The sequence below is a fragment of the Theobroma cacao genome, chromosome 1 (assembly GCF_000208745.1).
Source record: "Theobroma cacao cultivar B97-61/B2 chromosome 1, Criollo_cocoa_genome_V2, whole genome shotgun sequence".
Classification (NCBI taxonomy): Eukaryota; Viridiplantae; Streptophyta; class Magnoliopsida; order Malvales; family Malvaceae; genus Theobroma; species Theobroma cacao.
The window spans coordinates 6,085,674-6,102,102 of NC_030850.1; the positions used below are offsets into that span (position 1 = coordinate 6,085,674).

Sequence of the window (16,429 nt, forward strand, 5' to 3'; positions counted from 1 at the left end):
TATAATCATTGACAATACTCGAACTTCTGTGGTATGCTTTGGCTCACAAAATGACGAAAAGATACAATAAAATATAAAATGAAAAAAGGTGACGTCTTCGGTTTATATTGAACGAACAAAGTTTTAGGCCCGATGGGTTTGCTCAGCGTCGGTCCATTCAGTGAGGACGAGACTTCTGTTTTCTCCAAGTTGAATTGAATCAATCACGGTAATGGCCCATTTCAATTGTCAGCTATTAATGTTTAGTTATATTAAGATTAACCCAACCATAGTATTCTATTTTAAATATGTTCCAGCCATTAAATTTTTAAATAAATTAACTTAGAATTTGAAAACATCATATGCACTCAATCGTGATAGGTTACGTTGTTAAGTAGTGATTTCCCATGATTAAATCACATCATTTAGCTATTGAATTATTCAATTTCAAAGTTGATAGGTTTAAAATAAACAATTGTACAAAATTCAGAGTAAATAATAAAATTTTTTACGTGTGATTTAAAAGAAGAAAATCAAATTTCTAACTATAAAAATAAAATGAAATAGAAGATATCCTGATTGCCGATTGGATACGTGGATTACGTAGAATCAGGCTTAAGATTGCACGTGGCGATATGTGGCAGGCGGGTTCCCTTCGATTCCAGTGTTTGGCCAACGGAAACCACAAATTCTATTCATACTAATCAACGTGCGTTGTCTATCCCAACTCTCCACCTTGTTTCCCTTCTTCACTCTTGGGCCACAATATTTTTCTTTTCCTTTTTTGTTTTTTCGTTCGGTGAAAACGACTGGTGGGTGGCAAAAAAATAAGGGGTTGGAAATAAATATCTTTATGGTGAAAGGAATATTTTTTATTTTATTATTACTCTCGACTTTTTAATTTCATTTTTATATCTTTTCACTTACTTTACCCTTTTTTTTTAAAATTTTGCATTACATAAAATAAATCTTTCTTCAAATAAAATAAAAGAAGTTGCCCCTACTCTTTTTTGCTTTTATTTCTTGAGAACAGGATAAGCAAATTCAAAAAATTAATATAATATTTTAAAAAGTAGAAAAAATATAAATTTAATAAGAAAAATTAACTAAAAAGTGAAAATAAAAAATGGTTACCATCCGGTGTCCCCACCGTTGAGAAATTTACATTCTTCTCTTTGTTGTATGTTCATTTTCAATGAGTCTGATAGGTACCTTTATTTAAGCTAAAAAAGAAAGAGAAAGAAAGTCAGTTTAAAATTTCCAATTATTTTCTTAATTAGAGTTTTCATTTTTCATTACCATTAGACAACCAAAAAAATTAAATACTTATTTATATTTTAAACATCATAGTATAAAAAATTAAATACTCATTCAAAAATTAATACTTAAAATAATAAATAATCAAACTAAAAATAAAATATTTAATAAACAAAATTAACTTAAAAACCTGAAAAGGTTGCTATAGGTGTTCCCATCCTTGAGAATTTACATATTTCCTTGGCAGATTTTCATTTTCAATGAGTATGATGTTCTTGATGTGTGTGTATTTATTTTGACAAAAAAAGAAAAAGCCAAAAAAAAAGAGAAAATTTTTTCAATAATTTATTTTATATTTAAAATTTAGGATTTCCATTTCCTTTTTGGATGGACTACAAACAACTAGAAAAGGTCCCTCCTTCACCAGTCTCTCTCTCTGCCCTGGGCTGAGAGTTTCTCTTCTATTCTCTCTCACTGAGAAGCTCTCCATTGCCTGCTTTCAGAAATCCTCCATCTCTTTTTCCTTTCATTTTCCCACACTTTCCTTCACTTTCCCACTACCCAGACATGGGCCTCTCCACAAAACTCCACCGTATAGACCTTCGTTCCACATTCTTCACCTCTCTTCGCCCCTCTTTCACCCCGAATTCCTCCTCTCTAATCTCCCCCAAGACCCTTAAATTTAGACCCACTAAAATAACTGCCCAGGTTTCCACTCTCAGCGTTGAAACCTCCGTTAAAGACCCTCAAAACGACATCGAGTCATTGTTTTCCACCAACACAGTCGAAGAAGTTGATCGAAAACGCGCCAACAAGCGGTCCAACACCGGCTCTTCGGGTATTTCCTCCGGTGTAAAGCTCGAAAACATAAGCAAGAGCTATAAAGGAGTAACGGTTTTGAAAAATGTGAGTTGGGAAGTGAAAAAAGGCGAGAAAGTTGGATTGGTTGGAGTAAACGGAGCAGGGAAAACGACTCAGATGAGAATTATAACGGGGCTAGAAGAACCTGATTCGGGGAATGTTATAAAGGCGAAACCAAACATGAAAGTTGCGTTTTTGAACCAAGAATTTGAGGTTTCGATGAGTAGGACGGTGAGGGAGGAGTTTATGAGTGCTTTTAAAGAGGAAATGGAGATTGCAGACAGGTTAGAGAGGGTTCAAAAGGCGATTGAAGGGGCTACCGAGGATTTGGAGTTGATGGGAAGGCTTTTGGATGAGTTTGATTTGTTGCAGAGGAGAGCTCAGGCTGTGGATTTGGATGAGGTTGATGCTAAGGTTAGTAAGTTGATGCCAGAGCTCGGGTTTTCCCCTGAGGATTCGGATAGGTTGGTCGCGAGTTTTAGTAGCGGGTGGCAGATGAGGATGTCACTTGGGAAGATTTTATTGCAGGTAAAGTTATTATTTTGATGCATATCTTGGTGTAAAATTGTTCTATTGATAGTTTCATTGATGTTTCTATATTGTTTTGTTAAGAAAAAGTTGGGGCAATGAATTTCTTGAGCCTTACTATGAGCGTTAAAGATATATAGAAGTTTCCTGGTAGGATTGCAAGGAGATTGCCACTATATTTGATCACTATATATTAATAGTAATGTTCAAAATGAGATTGTTTACTTTTGAAGAAGTGATAGTTTTGATTGGAGGTCGGCTTCTAATTTTGACTATTCACAGCTGAAATGACTTTGGCACTTGTTGTTTATAAGTTTTAAATTTTAAATTGAATGACAAAATATTTAGCTTGTATGCATTTTTTATTATGTTGTGGTTAGTTGTTAATTCATGGTTCATCTGTGTGACATGTAGCATAATATATTGGCATTACTTGCTGATTGTTGATGTAAATGTAAATTTGCAGGAGCCTGATTTGTTGCTTTTGGATGAGCCTACAAATCACCTTGACCTTGATACAATTGAGTGGCTTGAAGGATATCTCGACAAGCAAGAAGTGCCGATGGTCATTATATCTCATGATAGAGCTTTTCTAGATCAGTTGTGTACAAAGATAGTGGAGACTGATATGGGCGTTTCCAGGACGTTTGAGGGTAATTATTCTCAGTATGTTGAAGCAAAGGCAGCATGGGTTGAAAACCAGTGTGCTGCATGGGAGAAGCAGCAGAAGGAAATTGAGCAGACAAAAGACTTGATAAACAGATTAGGTGCAGGAGCAAATTCTGGCCGTGCTTCTTCTGCTGAAAAGGTATGTATGTTGGCATTCAGTTCTGAAATATATTCCATTTCATCTTTGACGAATGCAAGCTGCCCTCTTTAGTCAATTTGTAGTGATGGCAGATGTATAATTTTTTTTCATTTTAAGTTATTTACTAAATATGCATAAATTGACGATAAAATTACTACCTGATTGCCAAACCTGCTTGACTTGCAGTATTCTTTCAAATGAATGACCTAAGTTTTCATCATATTTTGGTAAATCATAGATGATTTTACTCTATACAATTAATTAAATAATGAAGCGAGTTACCTAGCATGTGGGTTTTGTTTGTGGAACTTGAACCAGAATGTAAAACACCATCTATATTGAAATATGGTACGGTGGGTATAATTTTCTTTTCCCTTTATTTTAAGTGGATTAATCTGAAGTTTTAGGTTAATTATGATTAATTAGAACTTGTAGAAATTCAGTTGTAGTTTTATATCATTTAACTAAGGTTCCTTGATATCTTATACCACAAGATTTTCATTTCTAGGTACAATTTCTTCTTTTTTTCATCAAGGTTTCTCATCACTTTTATCAGATTGAGTGTTTCTTTTTCTATTCTGGATCACAAATGATTTGCAATTTGGATTGCATGATCCGTATAAAATTTGTGAGGATGGAACCTCGTATTTTTCTTGATATGATGGTCAGAAGAGTTACTTTGCTTTAACAGAATGGATAGTGGCATGCCTGTATATCACTTGGTTGGCTTTTCTTTTCTTTTATCTACTTTTTCCATTTTATTTATTTCACAAAAACCACTTCTCTTAGTTACCTACATCAATATTCTATCTTCCTGAAATTTCTTCTCAATAAAGTCCTTGCTTAGTGAAATAAAGTCCTTGCTGCCTGAACTTTTTGTCTTTTCTTTGGATTTTGATGGTGGTTGCTACTTCAGATAGTTACAGGTTCCTCAGACTTTTGTGTTTGTACTGGGATTCATTCTTTAAGCTCTAATATGCTTCTGCATATTTATTTTTCTGGTTACTTAAATTCTCCTCTTGCTGAGTGGTAACAGAAGCTGGAGAGACTTCAAGAAGAGGGTCAATTAGAGAAGCCATTTCAGCGGAAACAAATGAAGATAAGGTTCCCTGAGCGTGGAAGAAGCGGCAGATCTGTTATTACTGTTAAGAATCTGGAATTTGGTTATGAGGATGACGTAAGATGAGATGATTATTGATTGATGGTGTAATTATTTTTTTTAATCTTCTCATTTATGACAAAAAATTGGTTTGTATCAGTTGCTATTTAACAGGGCGAATCTTACAATTGAAAGGGGAGAGAAAATTGCCATTATTGGTCCAAACGGTTGCGGAAAGAGTACTTTACTGAAACTGATAATGGGTTTGGAGAAGCCAAGAGGAGGTGAAGTGGTACTTGGGGAGCATAACGTTCTACCAAATTATTTTGAGCAGAATCAGGTATTTGGCCTCTGTGTATAATATTATTTGTATGTGAGGTACTTCTGATCTTGCCGCTTAGTTGCTAAGCTCCCCTTTGGAGCTAACGAAGTGCAAACTACTGACTGAATTTAATCAACTTTTCTTTCAGGCTGAGGCTCTTGATTTGGATAAAACAGTGCTTCAGACAGTGGAAGAAGTGGCAGAAGACTGGAGAATTGATGATATTAAGGGACTCCTAGGTCGTTGCAACTTCAAAGCTGATATGCTCGAAAGAAAGGTTTCCCTTTTGAGTGGTGGTGAGAAGGTAATTACATTCTACATTTCATTTTATATTTTGAGTACTCTTTTTGCTTTTATGGATCTCATTCAAAAATTTTGTTTTGTGCTTTGAATCTTTCATTATTAACTCCAATTTTCTGAGCATTTAGCTCAATGTTAGGTGCATGTATCCCCCTGTTCAAAGAGCTGGTTCTAGTCCCTCTTTCCCCCAAATAAAAAAAAAAAAGAAAAAGAAAAAAAGAAAGGAGACGAAAATCCAATGTTTCTGGGGCAGCCTATTCTAATTGGTTCATAATAGTTCAGTGATTTTAATTCATTACCTGCTGGACAATTTGATAATTTTGGGGTACTTTAGTTGAAGTTTGTAGATTGCCTGATGCATATTGAATTCAAGTGTTTAACATTATATGAGCTAATGAATAATATAAAAGTAAGAATATGCTTCTCGTTAGTGTCTCACGACCTGCATGCCTGATACTTCCTGTTCTTAAGCGTAGAAATTTGTGGTTTGTGAATTGATGGCTCTTGCATGTTGTTTATCATGTCCTAGTGCACTGGCATGTTTATTAGATACTACCATGTATTATATTTCCATTTTGTTTTGAAGTCATGAATTTGATTGTTGTATTTTCTTGTTACATTTAGGCACGACTTGCTTTTTGCAAATTTATGGTAAAACCATCAACATTACTAGTTTTGGATGAACCAACTAATCACCTCGATATACCTTCGAAAGAAATGCTGGAGGTTTGGTTTTTTCTTACCTTTCTCTATACTCCATTTGATTTTTATAACTCAATATTTCAGCATTTAGCTTTGTCACTGAATAATTCTGCAATTTCTCATTATTCTATTAGGAGGCAATCAGAGAGTACAGCGGCACTGTCATTACTGTTTCACATGACCGATACTTTATTAGGCAAATTGTTAACAGAGTAGTGGAAGTAAAAGATGGACATTTGCAGGACTACATGGGTGATTACAATGTGAGTATGACTTTATTGGTTGAACCCTTCTCATCCTTTCCCATTACTGCATGGAATGTCTTCTTGCATAGCTCTTATTACCAATCCCTCCCAAACTCCTTATTTTCTTTGCCTATTTGTTGTTTGGCTTATCATCTGGTAAAAAACTGAAAATTTTCTTTTCATCCATGAGTTTATTCAGATGCTTGTTTGCTAAGTTTATTGGTGGTCTTTTACCCAAAATATGCTGTTCATCGAATCTTTCTTCTCTGGTTCCTGATTAACTGTTTGTACCAATTTCAAATGGACAGTATTATCTAGAGAAAAACCTTGAGGCAAGGGCTAAGGAGCTGGAGCGTGAGGCAGACCTTGAAGAGAAAGCTCCCAAAGTGAAAGCCAAATCCAAGATGTCAAAGGTAAGCAATACACTCTTGTGATTCCTAGCTTTCAAAATTGGAGAGGTTATTGTCACATGGTTTACAGAACCTTAGCTAACGAATTCTGTATCCCTTGGTTTGACAGGCTGAGAAGGAAGCTCGAAAGAAACAGAAAATGCAGGCCTTTCAAGCTGCTAAACAAAAGTCGAAAGGGCTGAAGAATTCCAAGAGATGGAAATGAAATATTCCATCTATACATGAAATTGATTAAGAATGACCAATTGTTAAACCAATTTTACAGTGTAAAGTGCCTAGGATGTGGATGACCACCAGCACCATCTGTATATAATGTTGATAGAAATACAGTTCTAAATTGAAGCTCTTACACGAGTTATGGTAGAGTTGAGTTCTTCTTATTTCCTGGCCATAGCAATTCATACTTCCTTAAAAATGTAATGCAGGGTGAAATTGAACTGAGAAGTGAAAACTGAATCCGGCAGCCTCTCTTTGATGCTTAAAAAGAAAATAAAGAAAAAATCCATGGCCATGCATGCCGCAAACAAATACTAGTATTTCTTCATCTTTCTCTCCAAAATTCAAGGTAAATGTGAATTGTCTAGGCTTGACTGAATCATTGTTAGCATCTTTTATTAAACAAAAGTTGGACTTTAAAAATCTGAATGTATTTATTAAGATCATAAATTAAAGAAATTTATCAGTATTTGTAATTATTCATAGATTGAATGAATTTTTCTAAAAATTATATATTCTCTTGATTGGGGAAAAAGGGTTTCCAACTTGAGTAAGGAAATTATGGAGTGAATTTGAGACTTTTGTTGAAGTATAATAATGGATTTATATTTAATACACTAACAGTGTATAGTTTTTATACAATGTCATCTCACCAAATGGTACTATCTTATTAATAAAGAAAAATTTTTAAGAACTTAAATTTTAAATATTAAAAATTAATTAAATAAAAAATAATTTTTTCTCTCTAGCTACATCAAATCATTCTTTAATTTTTTTTATACATCTTTGTCTAACTCCATCTTCTTCCCCCTTCTTCCTCAATTAAAATTAAAAATTAAAATATTTTAACTTTTCCTCAAGACCTCTTTAACCTTCTTTTCTTGTTCTTAAGTTAGACATTCAAACTAAAATTTTGATGAGAGGATTTTCCTTTTGTTGAGGGAAAGAGAGAGAAAAAGTGCTCCTCAACAAAGAAGTAATTTTTTTATTAGTTAACATTGGAACTAGAAGGGTGGACATTTGACCGATCTGACCATCTATTGTGATAGAAGAATCATTCATTAAGTTGTGACAGGATTATCTTCGGGGGCAATATTAGTGTTGAAAAAATTATCACAATTTTTGTTAAAATTTTAATTTAATATTAAATTGATGTTAATTAATTACTTTTACCATTTTTATTATTTAACTACATTATAACCCTAGATTAAACTTAACAAGTAAAATCCTAATTTATTTATTTAAAAAAATTAATTATCACATTATAACCTTAAATCAAATGTAAAAATTACTTAAAAAATACATCACTAAAACTCAACAAATACACAGAGTCAACAAGTACAAATTATCTTGAAATATCTTGTGGTTAAACAATTTTAACAAATCTAATTTTAATGGAAAAAGAAGAAAAAAGGAGATAATGGAGAGATATAAAAAGGAGGAGAGCAATCAAGTAACTTGTAAGGGAGTTAAAGAGAGAAAAAATAATTTTTTTAATTTTTTATTTAATTATTAAATTTTTTTAGTTTTATCTAATTAATAAATGACTGTATAAAAACTACCGATTGTCCTTGCATCAACTTTAAATCCATAAACGCAGCGAACAAAACGCCAAAACTTGGTAGTTTAGTGTATTCCTTCAAATCCATTTTTCCTCCATCAAAACCAGAACACCCCCGACCCCTGTTCGAGGCTCTGAAAAAGAGAACTGGAGAAAAGCAAGCATCCGCCGTTTGTGCAGAAAGTTGAGCCACCGCTCCTTCAAATCTCCCAAACAAAAACATCCAACCTTAAAAACAAGCATCCCATTTGACAAGGAATTTTTTTTTTTTTAAAATTTAATTATTGCTTAGAGTTACAGGTATGCCCAGATTTTTTTTCAAAGGCGTCACTGGTTTTTCTTGGGAAATAATTGAATTACTCAGTTCTTTTTTTTTTTTTTTTTTCAATCATGTTTATGTTGTGGCACAGCTGATATGAGTGGAGTGGTGCTAGGCTTGCCAGGGCCATGGGCTGAGCATTATCGTGAGCCCTCTGATCATTATACTACGAAAATTGGTGGACTTCCTGTAATTCTCTTTCTCTTTTCATCTTTATATGGTTTCCATTGTTGTTAGTTATGTTTTTATTATGAATTGTATAAGTTACTCTTCACTTTGTTTTAACAGGACTGGCCTCTTCCCATTGAGGCTTTAAACCCCAGTCTTATTCACTGCACTAAATGTGGAAGTAAACTGTGTCTTGTTGCTCAGGTTTTTACTTTTTTTTCACTCTTATATTTAAACTCTAATGCTTTTTCTTCATATGGTTAAAAAAGTTGCAACATAGGAATTATATAATTGGTAAATAATATTTATTTCTAAAATTTCTCTCCAGGTTTATGCTCCAGTTTCAAGTGAAACTTTAAAGATAGAGGAGCGTCTTCTTCTTGTTTTTGGTTGTGTGACACCAACTTGTGGTAGCACTCCTCTCAGGTTCTTACTCTGAATTGTTTTTTTGACCATTGATTTGTAAATGAAATGTAATTCTTTAACTGTATGTGTTATGTTTTTTTAGTACAATAATAATAACTAGAAGTGTACTTTTTTGATGAAATATGACTATATAGTTGGCGAGCTCTTCGAATTCAGAAAGTGGAAAATGATGCAAAAGAATTTTCCTCCACTGCTACTCAGGAAAAAGTTCCTGCAGCTGCATCTCCAGTTTCTGTTTCAAAAACTAACTGGTGGCAGAAGTTGGGTGATGAGGATGACGAAGATGTGGATCTGGAGGATTTGAGTAAAGCATTTTCTGAAGCAGCAAGCTTGACTTCTCAACCCAAGAAGACAAATAGCAACCGGAATTCTGAGACTGCTGTGAAGCATCCTTCGCCTTTAACTGCACAGACAATAAGGATAGATACTGATACACCTGGTGAGGTTGCCCTTTTTGTTAATGTGTTGCTCCTCAAAATTCCTTTATGTATATATCGTATGTGATACTTTGACTTTGTGCAATCTATTTTGTTCCAAGTGACATTAGTATTAACAAGTCGCATGACAACCAACTTGTTCCCTGCATTGCTGCAAACAATGATTGTCATCCTTTCTGTTTGATATGGAAAGCAGTAACTCATTTTCCTTATACTTTCTGGTCTGGGGAGTTGAAGTAGCTTCAAATTGACATCTAAATTACTTACTCATATTGTTTCTATACTAATTTTGTTGTGTTAAAAGGCTTGTGCTTGACTCATTTTGTTCCTTTATTGCAGTGATGCCTTGCTTCTACATTTATAGTCAGGCAGAACCGTCATCAAAGAATTTTGCTTCTATGTATTCAAATTACACATCACTTTCTGTCAAGGAGAAAGAAGGTGATGTTGATGATCATGGACAAGAAGAAACATGGGAAGCAGAAAATTATGAATACGATAAAGCTTTGTCTGCTGACAGGACTTACCTCAAGTTCAAGAAACAATTGGATGCATCTCCAGAGCAGTGTTTCAGGTCATTGAGGGTTATTTGTTGAATGCCTATGCTGACAAACCTTGCTTAGACTGGCATATATGTACTTCCTCCCATTTCTGTACCATCACTAGGACTAATGCTAAGTTGATAAGGCATGGATGGAATGATAATTTTGTTCCTTGTTATATTTTCGTGATTTCATCATTGCTAGGACCTGGTTAATCTCCAAAAATTCAGTAAAGGTGGAATAATAAGTGTACCAAAAGGGAAACAATGGAGGAACAATCAACCAGATATCTGCAGGAACATTTATTTAGTTAACATTGATTCTTCTAGTAATTTGAGTTAGGCACTGTTACGCTCAATATCAATCTGCCACTGCAAGTAAAAGGAGTTAAAAAAAGGAGAAATGATAGTAATATTGTTTTTTTAGCTTCTTGGTACATTAATAAAAGTTTCTCAATGTCCTTTATATTCTCAGATATGCATTTGGAGGGAAGCCTCTTCTGGCTGTGGCAGAGGTGGGAGATGCTGGGAAGTGTAGGCTTTGTGGTGCTTCAAGGCACTTTGAGATGCAGCTTATGCCCCCATTAATATATTTTCTTCAAGAAGAAGCTGATGCTTGTCATAAAGCTTCTCTAGAGAACTGGAATTGGCTGATGCTTGCTGTCTATACTTGTTCCAAGGTGAGTTGTCAACTCTTTGATTAATCTAAGCGACAACATATCCTGTGAGGAAGAGGGGAATGATGCATGGGTAGATTTGGCTCCTTTAACACCCCTTTCCACTTTTTATTCTCCCTCTCTGGCCCTCCCCTCTAAAATTAGAAAAGACAAAAGAAAAAATGGCTTGTTTGATTGTTACCCATTGATGTTCTAAAGCAATGAATCTGTTTCAACTGAAGTGACCATATTGTTAAGGAAGTGCTGATTTCTTAATTTTAGTGCAATTGTTCCTGTACCTTCTAATCTGATAATTGTTCCTTAGGTGTTAAGCTTTAACCACTTACAGTTCAAGGCATCCTGCTTGTGTGGAACCTGGCACTTGTACATTTCTTTTTCCTTAGTTTGGGTGAAAAAGGCTTCCATCTTGTGTTAACAATTGTGCCATGTTTCTTTGCAGAGCTGTTCTAAGCCATTTGATAAAGAGAAGTCCAACAGTGGCGATTGGTTTGTGGTGGAGGAGACCGTTATCGTGCAATTTGAGAAACCCTTAAATGAGTGTGCTCAACGCTATTTCTCATGATTTATTACGGTAAGCGACTATTTAAGTGTGAATTGTCTATTGGAATATACAGAGATAGTCAACATTATACATCGCTTATAAGGATCCCGGGATTTTACTCATATAGAGGATAGTTTGTCAAATTTTTGTGACCTTGACAAGTTTCTAATAAAACTCTAGTGTATCTGTTTTCTAGGAAGACAATTATATCCAGAACGGTTCTCTGAAATGTTGTATTGTCTTTCAAGAAAGTGTTCTTTGTTAATTTTCGTAGCCTGTGACGTACAGTGTCATGATACCAACGAAGAATCATTAGTCCCACATCAAAATGGATATCGTGGTCCCAACAAAGAGTCATGAATTTCACATCTAAGAAAGATGTTATAATTTTATTAGAGAGTTATGAATTTCATATTGATAATTTATTAGAGTGAGATTAAACATTTAAAGATTCACATCATTTTCGATCTATAAAAGGTCAGGGGATCAAAACAGATAATACATTATAGGTTGATGTTGATTGTGACAATTGAAATGGGAAGGATGTTATGGTGCCAACGGAGAGTCATGAATTTCACAATCGTGAAGCTAACAACTCAAAATGGATAATATTTTGTAGGTTGACGTGGACCATGACGCACTGGCATGTTAGGGACTGTCTAAATTTGTAAAATTCTATTTGCTTAGGTGGTAGCATTTGACTAATCTTTCTGCTACTGCTAACATTATGATCCCTCTTTGCTTTAGTTTAAATTCTTTTGTTCAGATTGGTTAGCTGAATCAGTTAGCATATCCTATGTACTTTGTTCACATAGCATTAAATTCCAGAAGGATAATCGTTTGATTTTGCTCAAAAATTTCCAATTGCGAGTTTGTTTGAGAAAAGGTATCAAGCTTACAGAAAATAGAGAAAAGCATTGGCAAAAATCTTTTCTTGTTTGGATGTCTCTACATAGTCACAGCACAAGATAGCCCACTTTACTTGCTTGGGCACCGGATTATAAGATTTCTGACATTGGTAGAAAGAGGAAATTATTTCAACTTAATATATTGCTGTGCTTGAAATCTGTGAAATGGAGTTAAATAGTTTAAAAATTTATGTTTTGTAAGATTTGAAGAATTAAACAGATTGGGATTATTGCTCAAAGAAAACAAAAATTAAAGAAATAAAATTCTTCCCAATCCTTCACTCTTTCAAGGGGTGAGGAGACCCTGCTCATGTCTCTCCTTTTACCTAGCCTTACAACAAGGAGTCATCAAAGCTTTGGACTGGCTGAATTATTGTAATTATTAACAAGACTTCCTCCCGTTAGAATCTCAGAGTAAAACCAGTCAAGTATAAATGTCATCGTCTCACCAGAAAGCATAGCTAAAGCCGTTTATTTTAACATATGATTGACATATACCTTAATGGGACAATTACAAAATATAGCAATCTACTGCTTAAAATCATTTGGCATTCCAAGATTCAAGGTCAATGCAAAACTGGTTGTACCACACATTTTTAAATACTGTTGACATGGGTAGGTAAAAATGTAATGGTTCCGACAGAATTTGCTGGGTTAGGGGCAGGACATTCAAGTTCTAACATTCATTCTTAATTGCCTAGCATCAGGAGCCAGTTCAAATACGGTCAGCTAGGGTGGGTAGATATTAGACATATGGTGGCCACTACTCAAATTTCTTGATCAGGGAGAGGTCATTTAACATTCTCTCAATGGCATCATCATCATGAGCCCGTCCTTTAGTCTGCATTACAAAGACAATTTGTTACTAGAGGCTAAAGGAGTATCAACAATTTATCTTAATTTTTCAGAACTTCTCACTAAAAAGGCAAGATACCCAAATAGAATTCTAGAAATCAAATTATCCTTTAAACATTTGGAGAGCTGAGACAGCATCTGATGGGTCTTTTTCCTTGTGTTGTTGTATCAGAGTGTATGTGTGTATAAAAGAGAGAGAGAGATGCCAACAAAAATCCCTATACTTATGTGCTAGACAATGCATATGAAAAAGGACATACAATCTAAAGAGTATCTGATGAGTCTCTTTCCATATTTACAACTGTAGAGAGAGAGAGAGAAAGGCCAAATAGATCTTTCCCAAATTATTTGGTAGAAATGCATGTGAAGAAGAATGAACAATCAATTTGAATTAGTAGATCACCCTATGACAATTCAAACAATGAAAAGAAACATGGATGCAAAAGAGGTAAGTTACAGAATAAAGTGCGCTAAAATAATTTTACCTTGATGGAAGGCACCATAGCAATAGCTTCCTCCACTGTTTCAGGACACAGGTTGCCAAGAACACAAAGCTGCATGAGTAGCACAATATGAAGAGTCTTTCAACATGATAATAAACAACCTAATTCTAAGTTTACAGCTTTATCGAGTATAGAGACCCTCACCTCGAATTCAGCTAACTGATATCTACTTAGAATTCTAAACGTCTGTTAAGGTTCACATTAAAGAGGCATGTTAAAGATTTAAAGAATGTCATAAGAGGAAATGGTAATTGTAGAGAAAGCAATACCATCTGCCCTATTCAGATCCTAGAGAAGTAAATCACAATATGTTCAAGATTCCCTTCAACCAAGGTCAGCTGAAGTTAGCCAACACCTAAGTCCCACTGTAAATTGATGCAAACAAAACAAGATAGCAGACAGGGTCCTAGCTATGATAAATTCCCAAAAGATAGTAATTGATAGGAGCCAGGGACTGCCAACAAAGCTTGCATAGAGCAGTAAAAATATATGTGCACATATGCTTAAAAATAAAGTCAGTTTATCATTTCAAAACTTTAGAGGATACTCTCGAACTTGTCTAACAGCATCGGGATTCTTATAACGGCTAAAGCGCTTTACATACTGCAGTGACTTCTCAAATACCCTGTGAAACAAACACATAAAATAATCATTCGCCACATCCAGTGAGTGGAGAAATAGCAATAAAGGCATGCAAAATTTTCAAATACCACATCCCACCAGACAATCCATCTTATACAGTTAGGTTCCATTTGGTGCACAATTATGGCTATGATAGGATAGAATAAAATTTATAAGTAAATTGCCTTTGTTTTATCTTATTCTGGCGCATTCATAAGAAAAGTGCAGTCAGTTTATCCTACATAAACCTAGGATTATCCAACTCTCTCCCTCTAATAGAATTATATAATCATCTATCCAATATTATCTAATCCAACTAACTTTCTGATTGTTCTACTAAAAGACTAGAGACAATGAAAAATATAGCAACGTAATAAGAAGCTATATCCTATCCAATTCTATCACATGCACCAAACAAACCTCAGGCTAGCTGCTAAATACAACAAAATTCATAATCCTGGAGACAATGTTAGAACAGTTAGACAAATAAAATAATTCCACGAAGCACAAAGTTTTATCCCCAGGTCCAAAATGTATGTCTAAAAAACGGCTAATCTTCTTTTAAAATCATGTCGGTTAAATAAACAGACCCCCGTAAGCCAATTACACTGAGATCATCAAATATGAGAAAAGACCCAAGAAACAATTAACTGCGATTATGATACTCACTGGGAAACTTGATTCATGGGATCCTCAGACATCTGCTGAAGCTGCTCATACTTATGCTCAAGAATTAGAGCCACTTCACAATTCATCAAACATTTAGCCTTCAAAAACTCTATCCAGAAAGAAAAAAATTTAACCCTTTAGCTTGTGGGTTTGAATAATTTTAATCACTTAGGTATAAAGAAAAAGCGAAAAAAATATAGAAAAACGGTTTACCTTCTCCAATTTTGAGCTCCGCAGCGTTTTCTTCTTCCTCCCCAGACATAATTAGAAAACGAGGGCTCTATCTGAAAGCAATTTCATTTTACGATATCATATAAAAAAGCGCAAAGATCGAAGCATTAACAGTTATAAATTTCCTTACTTGTTACCCTGCTTGATGTCGATGAAATGAGATCAGAGCAGCAGAAACCTAAATTTGCTTTCGAGTTTTGTTTCTTAAAACTAAAAATTTATGTCCTATAACCTGTAATATTAATGTATTAATAGTAATAATAATAACCGAAGGCCTTTTGGTTTTTGGGCTTTGACTCCCCAGCCAACTGACCCTACCCCACGCATCTCTCTCTCTTTTTTCTTTAACAATTTCAAATATTAAGTAAAATAGCATATAAATTATATAATTTATTAATAATCACATTTAATATTATTACACAATATCTAAATAATATTATGTAAATTTTTATAATTAACAATTATTAATCAAAATATTTTTTATTATATTTGATATTGATATAATATATTAATATATTATAATAAATAATAACATAACATACTCAAAGATCATATAATATATATATATATATATATATATATAAATATATTTTAATAACTACTTCGGTATCTTTTTCTTTTTTATCTTATCATATTTTTAACAGTTTATCATTTTTTACTCTATGGAATATGGACATTACCCTTTAACTACAAACCCATTTAAAAAACATTGTCACGTGTCTTTTTTGTTATTTCTCATGAGAGTACAATAATTGATTAATTGCTTAAAAGATGAGTATCCCAATGGTTGGTTACATTATAGTTTGTTTCGTTTTTTTCCCAAGATAGGAACGTTAAAGTTATAGGAGATTAGGAGCATTTATTACTGTTAACTTTTATATTGTCTTATGTCAATATAAAAGGCTTTTTGATGTTATAGTTTTGTCTCTCTTGATATAATAAATTTATCGGATTAATTTTAAAGATTGTACTTATGAATAAATAAACATATTCTAAAAATAAATCTTATCCTTAAATTTATTCAATAATTTTATTTTGTCATAACATGAGGGAGATAAAATAAGGACAAAAAATGTAGGGTAATTTTGACAAAAATGTGAAATAGGGACAGCAAGGTAGCATGTATTACCGAAGGGCATTGATCAAATCAGTGTGGCAGTTGCAAATACTTTTGGCTATTATAATGATTAGGTTATGTTTAATTGTTGTTTTTATTATTTATTATTTTTAGAAAAATAAAAAAAT

The 16,429-nt window shown here is 33.8% G+C and overlaps 3 protein-coding genes across 3 annotated transcripts; 2 read left to right on the forward strand and 1 right to left on the reverse strand.

The window, feature by feature from the left end:
• On the forward strand, positions 1,636–6,876 carry LOC18611684 (ABC transporter F family member 5). Its single transcript, XM_018126582.1, has 9 exons — positions 1,636–2,625; positions 3,092–3,433; positions 4,470–4,610; positions 4,693–4,872; positions 5,003–5,158; positions 5,779–5,880; positions 5,991–6,119; positions 6,410–6,514; positions 6,621–6,876. The coding sequence occupies exons 1-9, from the start codon at positions 1,804–1,806 to the stop codon at positions 6,714–6,716; spliced, it is 2,073 nt and encodes a 690-aa protein (XP_017982071.1). The 5' UTR covers positions 1,636–1,803; the 3' UTR covers positions 6,717–6,876.
• LOC18611685 (programmed cell death protein 2-like) lies at positions 8,318–12,201 on the forward strand. Its single transcript, XM_007048072.2, has 9 exons — positions 8,318–8,588; positions 8,699–8,796; positions 8,896–8,979; positions 9,104–9,201; positions 9,336–9,640; positions 9,978–10,212; positions 10,655–10,859; positions 11,296–11,427; positions 12,017–12,201. Exons 2-8 carry the CDS (start codon positions 8,704–8,706, stop codon positions 11,416–11,418), a joined length of 1,143 nt encoding a protein of 380 aa, XP_007048134.2. The 5' UTR covers positions 8,318–8,588; positions 8,699–8,703; the 3' UTR covers positions 11,419–11,427; positions 12,017–12,201.
• On the reverse strand, positions 12,751–15,423 carry LOC18611686 (DNA-directed RNA polymerase II subunit 4). The gene is made up of 7 exons (XM_018126659.1): positions 15,315–15,423; positions 15,167–15,237; positions 14,954–15,062; positions 14,211–14,288; positions 13,808–13,841; positions 13,646–13,714; positions 12,751–13,146 (listed from the first exon to the last, which is right to left on the reverse strand). Exons 2-7 carry the CDS (start codon positions 15,213–15,215, stop codon positions 13,069–13,071), a joined length of 417 nt encoding a protein of 138 aa, XP_017982148.1. The 5' UTR covers positions 15,216–15,237; positions 15,315–15,423; the 3' UTR covers positions 12,751–13,068.

What these genes read in the sequence shown, in the direction of transcription:
- LOC18611685 (XM_007048072.2), top strand. Translation starts at nt 8,704, where the DNA reads ATGAGTGGAGTGGTGCTAGGCTTGCCAGGGCCATGGGCTGAGCATTAT. An exon ending in CGAAAATTGGTGGACTTCCT is followed by an intron (nt 8,797 to 8,895) that starts GTAATTCTCTTT and finishes TTGTTTTAACAG; the next exon opens with GACTGGCCTCTTCCCATTGA. An exon ending in CTGTCTATACTTGTTCCAAG is followed by an intron (nt 10,860 to 11,295) that starts GTGAGTTGTCAA and finishes GTTTCTTTGCAG; the next exon opens with AGCTGTTCTAAGCCATTTGA.
- LOC18611686 (XM_018126659.1), bottom strand. Translation starts at nt 15,215, where the DNA reads ATGTCTGGGGAGGAAGAAGAAAACGCTGCGGAGCTCAAAATTGGAGAA. An exon ending in CCCATGAATCAAGTTTCCCA is followed by an intron (nt 14,289 to 14,953) that starts GTGAGTATCATA and finishes TTTGTTTCACAG; the next exon opens with GGTATTTGAGAAGTCACTGC. An exon ending in GCTGTTAGACAAGTTCGAGA is followed by an intron (nt 13,842 to 14,210) that starts GTATCCTCTAAA and finishes ACAGACGTTTAG; the next exon opens with AATTCTAAGTAGATATCAGT.
- LOC18611684 (XM_018126582.1), top strand. Translation starts at nt 1,804, where the DNA reads ATGGGCCTCTCCACAAAACTCCACCGTATAGACCTTCGTTCCACATTC. An exon ending in AATTTGGTTATGAGGATGAC is followed by an intron (nt 4,611 to 4,692) that starts GTAAGATGAGAT and finishes GGTTTGTATCAG; the next exon opens with TTGCTATTTAACAGGGCGAA. An exon ending in ATTATTTTGAGCAGAATCAG is followed by an intron (nt 4,873 to 5,002) that starts GTATTTGGCCTC and finishes CTTTTCTTTCAG; the next exon opens with GCTGAGGCTCTTGATTTGGA.